This window comes from Crotalus tigris, unplaced genomic scaffold (genome assembly GCF_016545835.1).
Source record: "Crotalus tigris isolate CLP2741 ecotype Arizona unplaced genomic scaffold, ASM1654583v1 scf7180000017568.12009008, whole genome shotgun sequence".
NCBI lineage: Eukaryota > Metazoa > Chordata > Lepidosauria > Squamata > Viperidae > Crotalus > Crotalus tigris.
In genome coordinates this window covers 5,494,328-5,505,612 of record NW_024096478.1, presented here as the reverse complement: position 1 = coordinate 5,505,612, position 11,285 = coordinate 5,494,328, and the positions used below count along the sequence as shown (strand labels likewise).

The 11,285-nt window shown below is 37.8% G+C and overlaps 1 protein-coding gene across 1 annotated transcript; it reads right to left on the bottom strand.

Moving 5' to 3' along the window:
• Positions 1–7,443: 7,443 nt before the first annotated feature.
• On the bottom strand, positions 7,444–9,087 carry LOC120311456 (zinc finger BED domain-containing protein 5-like). Its single transcript, XM_039350979.1, has one exon. It carries the CDS (start codon positions 9,085–9,087, stop codon positions 7,444–7,446), a length of 1,644 nt encoding a protein of 547 aa, XP_039206913.1.
• Positions 9,088–11,285: the final 2,198 nt, after the last annotated feature.

The following is an 11,285-nucleotide window of genomic DNA, read 5'->3' as shown; positions in this document are numbered from 1 at the left end:
TAACCTTTAACTCCATAACCTATAAAACAATTCTCTATAATATTTGATATTCATTCATAAAATAAATAAAACTTTTTAATTCCATACTTTTTCTGAATATAATCTATCCACCTTCCCCATACAGTAATATATCTTTCTTGTGTATGATCCTTTAAATAAGCAGAAATTTTTGCCATTTCTGCAAGACTAGATACTTTAAATATCCATTCTTCTAAAGTAGGCAAAGAATCTTTCTTCCAATATAAACCTACTAGTAACCTTGCTGCAGTTAATAAATTCAACATCAAAGTAGTTTCTTTTTCATTTAAGTCAACAAAAATACCAAGTAAAAATAGTTGAGGAGTAAACTTTATCTTTTTTCTAAAAATCTTTTGAATGTTCCACCAAATCATAATCCAAAAAGCCTTTACTTTTTTACAATTCCACCAAATATGAAAGTAGTCGCATCATTATTGCCACATCTCCAACATTTGGGCTGTATGTTGGACTACATACAAGATAATTTTTTAGGATCTAAATGCCATCTATAAAACATTTTATAAAAATTTTCTCTCAAATTTTGAGCTTGTGTAAATTTAACATTTCTTATCCAAATTATCTCCCATAAATCCAATGAGATCGGCTCCTGTATATTCTGAGCCCATTTAATCATACAATCTTTAACCAATTCTGTTTCCGAATCTAACTCTAATAAAACATTATATATTCTTTTTATATGAGCCGGACCTTGGTTTTTAATCTGAATAACCAATTGTCTATCTTCTAGTGTTATTCCCTCTTTCTTGTCTACAGTCCATCTATCCATTATTTGTAAATATTGAAACCATGACTGTAGAATATTTTGCTGCCTTAATACATCTAGGGATTTCAAATGCCAATTCGAACCAGAACAAATTAACAATTCTTTGTATGAAATTTTATCAAAATTTGTCCCCTTAGAGGTTCCCTCAATTGCATGTCTGGGAATCCCCCAGATAGGTATTTTATAATTTAATCTATAATAATACTTCTTCCAAACACGAAGTAAGGCATTCCTCAAAATATGTGATTTAAAAGTCCGATCAACTTTCTTATTAAAAATTAAATATGCATGCCAACCGTATATTAAATCCCAACCTTCCAAAAAGAGAATATCCATATTTGTTAAGTTAAGCCAATCACTTAACCAAGTTAGGGCGGCTGCATCGTAATATAATTTCAAATTAGGTGCCTTAAGTCCCCCTCTTTCTCGAGCATCCTGTAATATCTTAAATTTAACCCTTGGTTTCTTCCCGGCCCATATAAAATTATTGATACCCTTTTGCCATTCCTCCAAATTTGCCTCTTTTTTAAGAATAGGTATCATCTGAAACAAAAAAAGAAACTTTGGTAGAACATTCATTTTTACAGCTGAAATTCTCCCCAACAATGACAATTGCAATTTTTTCCAATCTCTTAAATCCTTTTGGACTTTTGCCCATAGTGGTTCGTAGTTGTTCTTATACAATTTTCCATTTGAAGCAGTTAGATATACTCCCAAGTATTTAACCTTTTTTACCATCTGAAAACCTGTGGCTTTAATCAAACTTTCCCTTTCTTTAACTGACATATTCTTAGATAATATCTTAGTCTTATAATTATTAACTTTAAAACCAGAAACATTCCCATACTGTGTTATAAGTTCTAATAAACCATCAATCGCCTGATTCGGCTGTTCCAAAATTAAAACCAAATCATCCGCAAATGCCCGCAATTTATACTCATTCTTCCTTATCTTTACACCCTTAATTAACTTCGATTCCCGAATCTGAATCAATAAAATTTCCAATGTTAAAACAAATAACAATGGGGATAATGGACATCCTTGTCTTGTCCCTTTTTGAATATTGAAATTCTCAGTCAATCCCCCATTTACAACAATTTGTGCAGATTGCTGCTGATATATAGCTTTAAGTGCATGTAAAAAATTATCCCCAAAATTCATTTTCTCTACCAAAGAAAATAAAAATTGCCAGTCCAATTGATCAAAAGCTTTTTCAGCGTCCAAAAAGATAAAAGCCACAGGAATCTGATTATTCTTATCCAAGTACTCAATTAAGTTAATAATTTGTCTAACATTATGTTTCATATATCTCCCTGTTATAAATCCTGCTTGATCACTATGAATCAAGTCTTTCATAACCTGCATTAATCTATTTGCCAAAATTTTTGTAAAGATCTTATAATCAACATTCAATAATGAAATTGGCCTATAATTCTTAGGCTCTGTAAGATCCTGATCTTCCTTCGGAATCAGTGATATAAAGGCTCTTTTCCAAGAAGGAGGAACTTGCATACCCAACAAAATACTATTAAAGAGTTCCTTTAATGGCTCTATCATTTCTTCAGATAAGATCTTATAATACCTAGAAGTCAATCCATCTGTTCCAGGAGACTTTCCAACCTTTAACTGCTTAATAGCTAAACCAATTTCCTCCACAGTAATTGAACTATTCATCCCATTTTGTTGTTCCTCTGAAAGTCTAGGAAAATGTACTGATTGTAAATATTTATCTATATCCAAACCCCTTATATTATCACTTGAATATAATTTTGTGTAAAAGTCCAAAAAGCTTTTTCTAATCAAATCTTGCTGAAAAACCTCAGTACCTTTATATTTTACTTTCTCTATAATTCTAGCTTTCTGTTTCTTTCGTAACTGATAAACCAATCACCTCCCAGGCTTATTCGCATTGCAAAAAGTATTATGTCTCATGTACGACAGATTGGTAGCCACGTGATCTGCCATCAACATGTTGAATTGTTCCTTAAGCATCTTTATAGATACCTTTAAATTATTATCAGTAGGGTTAAGAACCAACTCTTGTTCTTTTGATTTGATCTCTTCTTCTATTTCTCTACGTCTTTGTAACCCCTTTTCCCTAAAAACTTTATTCAATTGAATCAAAATTCCCCTCATATATGCTTTACTAGCGTCCCACACCATAGACATCGATGTTCCCTTATTCATATTTATAGTAAAAAAGTCCTTTAAATGTTCTTTACACTTTTGTACGAACTCCTCCCGATTAAATAAGTTCTCATTCAATCTCCAGGATCTTCTATTCCCGTCTTCCGAATATAACTCCATCCACACGGGACTATGATCTGACAATGTTCTAGGAAAAATTTTCACCTTCCTCACTCTAGGGAGGAAGTCACTAGTAATCAAAAAAAAATCAATCCTTGAAAATGACTGGTGTCTATCAGAATAAAAGGTAAAGTCTCTATCACTTGTATTCCTTTCTCGCCAAATATCAATAAGCTCCAATTCTTCCTTCAAATCAAAGAAAGTCATAGGTAATTTAGTTTGAATAAAAGTTTTAGAGGAACTTCTTTTGTCTATAGTTGGGTCTAAAACCCCATTCCAGTCACCCATCAAAATTACCGATTTATAATCCAACTGAGATATCTTGCCATGCAGCAACTTATAAAATTGTTTCTGTTGTTGATTGGGAGCATATAGTCCAACAATAAGAACCTTTCGGCCTTGTAATAATAATTCCACAAAAAGATATCTTCCTTCAGAATCAGCCTCAATTAGTTTAGCTGAAAAAGTTTTCTTCACATAAATTACCACTCCCCCTTTTTTCCCAGGGGCTGGAGCAGTAAAATGTGTGCCCAGACGGGAATTCATCAAGAATTTAGAATCCTTTAAAGTTATATGAGTCTCCTGCAAACATATCAAATCATTATTATGTTGTTTCAGATAATGGAAAATCTTTCTTCGTTTCTGGGGCACGTTTAAGCCATTAACATTCCAGGTCAGGAACCTGACCATCTCCACCGGCCTGGAGCCTCTGGAGCATGGCCTGCAGATCTGCTGTCGAAGATCTTTTGGGTCTTGCCCCTCCCACAGGCTCTGTAACAACCAAACTTTCACCACTCTTCTGCAACTGCTCTTTTTCTTTACGTTTATGGGCAGCTCGTGTCATCCTTTGCTCTTTTATGTCAGAATTCGGTGCAGCTTGTTCCATAACCATCATTGATGAGGCTCCTGCCATAAGAGACTCTTCCGTCATCCTTATTTGTGGAGGTGGTGACAATCTTGCTTTTAAGATAGACTGATAAAAATCTCTTGCTTTGGAAACAGTAGTTAATCTGTGACGTATCCCTTCATAATTTACTATTATTCCTCTTGGAATCTCCCATCTGAACTGAATTTGACGATGTTTCAACTCATCAGACAAGAAAGTAAAATCTTTTCTGGCTCTTAAAATTTTTGGAGGTATCTCTTTTAAAATTATCACGTCTTGATCAGCAATTTGAAACTTTTGTTTGTAGAAGGCCTGTATAATTTCATTACGGATAGATCTTCTAGAAAAATAAATAACCACATCTCTTGGTAGATTTCTCTGTCTAGCAACCCGTGAATTAACTCTAAAAATTTTTTCTATCTCATTCTCAATTATTTCAGGCCGCCAGCCAATATTAGGAGCAATATCTTTCACAATAAGCATATTTAAGTCTTCCTGAGGGTTATCCCTCAGGCCTCTGATACGCAATGCGTGTTCCATCTCCCTATATTGTGAAATGATTTGTTCATCCTGTGTAATTTCTATCTTGTTCTCTACCTCCTGCATTCTAAATTCCATCCTTGATGCATTTTCAGTAATCTTTTCCATCTGGTCATCAATCCTTTCTATGTGCAGGGCTAAGCCCTGAAAGGCCAGAAGGATATGGTCTCTTACTTGTTTATTCTTTTTCTCCAATAATTCTTCTGTATTAGCCCTCTCTGCAATTATAAGATCTTTTACCTCCTCCTTAATATCCAAGGCATGCTGTTTTAAAGCATCTTGTAAATCATTAAGAGAAATTGCAGGAGGAGGAGGAGAAGGTGGAGGTGATTTTGGTTTCTGAGATGCAGGCTGAGGCATTGGAGAAGAAATAGGAACCTTAGGGGGGGGAGGCAGACGTTTTGAAGCCATTTTCTTAAGTTCCAAGAAGAAAGATTCTTATTGAAAAAAAAAGGGCACAGTTCTTTTAAGTATTCTTAAAAAAAAAGAGAGAAAAAAAATAGAGAAAAAAAGAGGAAAGAATAAAAGCCAAATTCTTACTTCTGTATTTAAAGAGTTAATCTGTATCCAGGTTTTACTCTGTAATGCAAATCAGGCAAGAAAGACGATCGCCATTTTACTTTTCACTTTCCCTTTCTTCTAAAGGGAAAGTGAACAAAAGAAAAGGAAGAGGAAACTTGCTGAAGTTAAAGGCACCATCAAACTTAAGCACAGTCTCTCCTGGTCTGCTCCGTCTGCTTTCAAATACTCACAAGCAGCTGGAAAAAAAAAGCAGATGTGGAAGCGGCAACTTGCTTCATCCCAAAAGCTTCGGAATGAAGTCTCCCTGGAACGCGGAGTTGCTCAGGCTCCGAGGGAGCTCTACCCTCCGATCCCCAAAATAACAGGGATCCAGGGGAGCTCTTACCTCTACCTGAGAGCTCTCCTCCTCCCTTTTTCCCAGGGAGGAGATTCAAGCTGCGGGACAGCTGATTGTCAAAGTCCCGCGGCTTTTACACGCACCAGGAACGGGCGGCTTTGTAAAACGCCGCCATTCGTCATCGCTGGAACCACCGGAAGTCCTGGACTATTCTATTTTTGAAATATTAACAATGGCATTAATTGGGATAGAAAATCACAATGTTTAGTATAAAGAACTTCAAGACACGACTGTACTAGAGCTCAGAATTAATGTCTCTCTAATTTCTGGGGCTCTCTTAAGTTAAGTTTGACTCCTGGTGACTACATAAGCCCATTGTTGCCAGCAATACAGAACTATGTTATTCTGCAATTATTCTCCAAAATTGTTATACAGCCTTTAGCCCTTGATAGCCTGGCATCCAAGTGCTGTACAGATCTAATTCCACTTAGTTTTTTCCAGGCAGCCAAGTGTTACAATGTGCTAAAGCAGTTTCCAAAGTATTAATTGAAGAAATAGTTATGATCTATAAAAATATGTAGGAAAGACTCAGTGAGGTACTATGAAGAGATACTGCCTACGGGATGGTCAAATAAGACAGAGCATAGTCCACAGCTGGATACTGGGTGGGCCAAGAGGCTCAGAAAGGATCCTCCCTAGTTTCTGAGGTTGTAAAGAAGATGATGGGAGAATTGTACTTTCAGACATGCAAGATTCTATTAGTGTAAATTTTCACAATAAAGTATTGTGAAATTATTAGTTGGAATAATTAGTCTATCTGATCATGTTTCCTGTCTGGTCTACCTGGTAAGGCTAACATTATCATCTACCCATGCTATAATTCACACTGGGGTTTTAAGATTCGGAAATTAAGCAAAAACGATACGCTATATCAGGGGTGTCAAACTAAATTTCATTGAGGGCCGCATCAGCATTGCAGTTGCCCTCAGGGGGCGGGTGGGTGTGGCCAGGGTAGGTGCAGCATACTGGATGGGCGTGGATGGAGTGGGGGTGGTCTACTGGGTGGATGTGGCCAGCTCTACATCATTTGCGTCAAGGGGGCCTGTGCAGGAGTGGGATAGATCTGAAGGTCTCTGGCAGAAGGGGGTGGGACCAGGGCAAGTGCCGAGGCATGGTCCACTGGAGAAGCCTCAGTGTTCCTCTCAGGCCATGCGGGGGGGGGGGCTTATGGAGCTAAGACTGAATGCGTTTCAGCATAGATGGCCACCACAAAATTGTACATTGGCTCCCAGCTGGCCTGGGCAGGGCCAAGGCAGAGGGGGCCGTTCCCTCACTGTTTCCAGGATATGAAAAAAGATGATCTAATGATTTTTAGCATTGCTTAAAGGAAATAATACACAAGTGATGCATTATCTTGATTACTGAGCTGATGGTCACTCCCAGGGTTTCCATTGCCACTGGTGCTGTTTTACATTAGCATGAAATCCGGGCCTGAATAATAAGAAATGTGACCTTGTGATTTTCTCTGGTTTTGGCTTGGCAACATTTCTGAACTAAGAATGCTACAGTTTACTAAGGAGGTCAGATAATCTACTGTTACTAGCAAAATTAGCTCCACTTATAAACATGCCATATGACATGTCAACAGTCTAGTCCCATGTGCAGCAAAAATTGCTGGAAGGATAATTCATAATTTGGAACAAAAAAATAAGCTAGCAAATATTAAAAACAACAACTTCTTAGCTTCCACTATACCAGTGCTTCTCAATTATTTTCTGTCATGGCCCCCTAGGAAGAAGAAAACATTTCACGCCCCCCGCGCGACTGTAAATAGTATCATTTGTCTATAAAATTGTTATAAACACATCTCTGCATAACACTGTATCCTTATTAACGTATATGAGAATAAAAAAAGAAAGAAATGTGGATCAATTTACAACAAAGAATAGCTTTATTAACTGTAGCAGAAAAGATTTAAAGGAGCACAATATTAAAAAAAAACTTTAACCTGCAAAACAAAAATATATAAAATAATTTGAGCTGTCTGGATTAATGGCTACAATGAGCACGTTTTTCAATGCACAGCTTTTCGAAGCGGGGTTTGAAGCAGGACACAGAAACTCTCAGCTCCTTCTCAATGTGTAGCCGAGACCTGTATTTGCTTTTCAGAGCAGCAACAGCAGAGAAGCCAATCTCACACAAGTAAGAAGTTGCAAATGGAAGAAGAATGTGCACAGCTCTTTGTCCTAAGAGTGGATATTGCTTCTTCACACTCAGCCAGAATTCACTCAGTGTCTGGGATGTGAAACTTAGTCTCAATATGGAGTCAGATGTGATTTCTATGAACTGCTCCTCCTCTGCAAGACTGAACCCAGTAGGAGCTGGTGCATTAAAAGGACCTCTCACCCAGTCATACTGGGAACTGTTTTCAGGAAAGTACTTTGTAAAGAATCCTATCAGTGATGAAATATGCTGCTTAAAATATGGAACCACTGAGATGGCATCATAGTCAGTAGTGTCAACAAATTCCTGCAAGTTCTCAAATGACACGGTACTTCCTTCATGAAGCCGCCTGCCCCACATTGCAAGCTTTCGAGTGAAAGAGTTGATCTTGTCTGTGGCCTGAGGGAGGTGTTGATTTTTCCCTTGAAGCTGTAGATTTAGTTCATTGAGCTTTCCAAATATGTCACTCAGGTAAGCAAGTTTCATCAGAAAGTTCACATCACTAAACTTTCTTGCAACGTCATACTTGTGCTCCTGCTCCAAAAACATTCTTATCTCCTCTCTGAGCTCAAAAACTCGGGACAACACTTTTCCTTGTGACAGCCACCTTGCTTCACTGTGAAACAGCACAGCTTGATGTTCAGCTCCCATCTCCTGACAGATAGCAGAGAAAACTCTTGTTTTTAGTGGTCTGGTCTTTATTAAATTGACTACTCCTATAATGTCAGTCATAACCTCATTTAATTCAGAAGAAAAGTGCCTTGATGCCAATGCCTCTCTATGTAAAATACAGTGTGTCCACTCAGCATTAGGTGAGGCCTTCTTGATGAGTGTCCGAAGTCCTTTTCTCATCTCTGCCATGGTCTGTGCACCATCACTGCAAACACCCATGCAATTCTCCCATTTTAGCTCATTCTCAGTCAGGAAGCAGTCTAGCATTTTGAATAGCTCTTCAGCCGTGGCTCTGTCACTGATATATTTACAAAAAAGTAGATCCTCACATAGGGAATTTGCCATTTCAAAACGTACATAAGCGATAAACAAACAGTCTTTGTTGCTGTCAATTGCTTCATCAAATTGTAAGGCAAAACGTTTATCCTTGAGTTTATCTACCAGCTGTTCGTTAAGATCATCAGCAATGTCATTTATACATCTAGCAATGGTGTCATTCGACAGAGGGATAGTTTTTATTTTTGCAGCACTTGCGTCATCCAGCATGACAGAGACCATGTCTAATGCTGCAGGCAGTATCAGCTCTTCTGCTATGGTGTGAGGTTTTTCGCACTGAGCAATTTGGTACGCCACCTTATATGATGCCAACAATGCTCGCTTGTTTACTGAAATAGCAGTCAGAAAGTGGGATGATTGTTTGCAATATTCGACACGTTTTCGCTGAAAATACTCAAGCGGCTTATTAGCGTGATTGGGGTGTAATGTCTTTAAGTGACGACTTAATTTATTTGGCTTCATGCTGTCCGCTGCCAACATTTTTAGACATAGTAAGCACACCGGTCTTTCCTCGTCTCCCACCGTAGTCACAGTGAAGCCAAGCGCTACATACGCCTCGTCATATTTCCTCGTCTTAGCCTTCGGAAGACTTTCTTTTATCTCCTTCTCTCTCCGCCTGTCTTCTCATCCCTGTTAAAAATTTTTTTTATGTACAGAGGATCGATTTCCGGGTCTAAAAGTCACACGGGCGGGTTTGGCCAATCAGGATAGAGCATCATGTCTATCCAATTGGGTCCTTTGCATGTGTCACGTGCGTTGGCGGTCATGTTGTCCTCCGCATCAGGCTGCTACTGGGGCTGCGCTGGGACAATCTTCAGTGTTCGCGCCGCGCTGCTCCCTCTCTTCAGCTCTAGAGTTGCTAGGCAACCAATGCCGTGTGGGACGCCGCTTGCGAGTGAGTCAGATGATCCGATCTAGAAATCCAATATGACAGTATTTGCCGAGGTCAAACGAGCCCCCCTTTACGGAGCCTCGCGCCCCCCCTGGGGGGCGCGCCCCACTATTTGAGAAGCACTGCACTATACTAATAGCACTATTGTTGTTTTCACTAATCTATCGATTCTTTTGCTATTTTTATTGACTGATTCACTGCAATTTACATGGGTTTCCTTGTAATCATATTGAAGGAATTTATCATCTAATTAAATTTAAAAAATTAAATTAACAAAACCCATTATGCTCTCTTATATGACAATCCTTTAACTGTTACTTAACTTTTATTCTAATTCAGGTATTCTACTTAAAGAAATGTAGGATATAAATTGTCCAGTAAATGAGTTAATTAAATAGAGTCACTTTAACAGTGAGATAGGTGGCATATAAATAAATAAATAAAAATAATTTCCATAATACAGGTTTTATTTAGTTCAGCTTTTTAATATGATTTATTTACTTCTATTTATTCCTATTTATTCCTTGAGCCTTTTGCAAATCTAAGTCATTTTTTGCAGCCTATAACAGTAGTTTCTAAATGTTGCGGTCACTGCCTAGCAAGGCCAGATGCTGAACACTCACAATGCACCCAAAAGTGCCAGGCAGAGCATAAGCAATAAATCCCAACTGATTTTTTTAATAGGGTGGGCAGTAACATTGTGTTTTCTACAAAAGGGGGAAAACATAAAGCAACCTTTCCTTACTCTGGATAGATATAATGACATAAATTCATAACTAAGATAGCCAACATGCTTGAATACAAACATTTTTAAGGTTAGGTTCCGCAAAGAAAAAGCTTTTGAAATGTCTGTTGTTTAGCTAGAATACAATCAGTGCTTGCCGTTTTGTGAGTGTGTGTGTCTTTGAGTCAGTGTTGACTCTTGGAAATAATTTTCATGGTAAGAGTTCAGAGTAGCTTGCCATTGCCTCCTTCCTAGGGCTGAGAATGAGTGACTGGTCCAAGGTCACCCAGCTGGCTCTGTGCCTCCAGTTGGACTACAATTAATAATCTCCTGGCTTCTAGTTTGTTGCCTTAACCATTACATCAAACTGGCTATCGGATAAGTAGTGGTGTGGAATACTAGTTTCAAAGTTACACAATTGGAGGTGGAACCAATTCTCAGAACACGTGCCTATCTCAAATTAGAAGAAGCAACCATCATGCTGTGAAAAACAGCAAAATCTATGCTTACTTTTATAAACGTACTGATTTTAATAACTTGATTAACTTTCCAATGTAAACATTTTTTTATTAGACCATTCTAATGCAGAATCATGTTTCATAAGATTATCAGAAGCCAAGTACAGAAAACAAGAAATTGAAGAAAGGGAAAATCACTGTGCAGTTTTTTACTCTCTCAGCAAGCCTGATATGGTGAGGAGATAAACACTGGGAGCTCTTTAGGTGACTCCTTTTTTATTTAGTCTATGAATGTATCCAGTACACAGCATACATCTCTATATTAAGCAGCTCCTCCAGAATATTAAAACCATTAGAAAGATAAAATCTGAATCCAGAGAAAAAGTTCTAGGGACAAATGGGACAAGAAATTCAAATGACAAGGTCTTCAACTCTCCTGCTTCTTCTATTTTTTCTAGTTTATTTATATAACTAAAATTTGGAAGATTGGTTGGAAAGAGAAGCTGACACTAACAGTTTGACAGCATTATGAATATTGGTGATATAATGCCAAGATACAGGTGACTTAATCAATTTTTCCACTGAA

Bases quoted from the DNA above. Each gene is read 5' to 3' on its own strand.
- LOC120311456 (XM_039350979.1), bottom strand. From the start codon at position 9,087: ATGAAGCCAAATAAATTAAGTCGTCACTTAAAGACATTACACCCCAAT.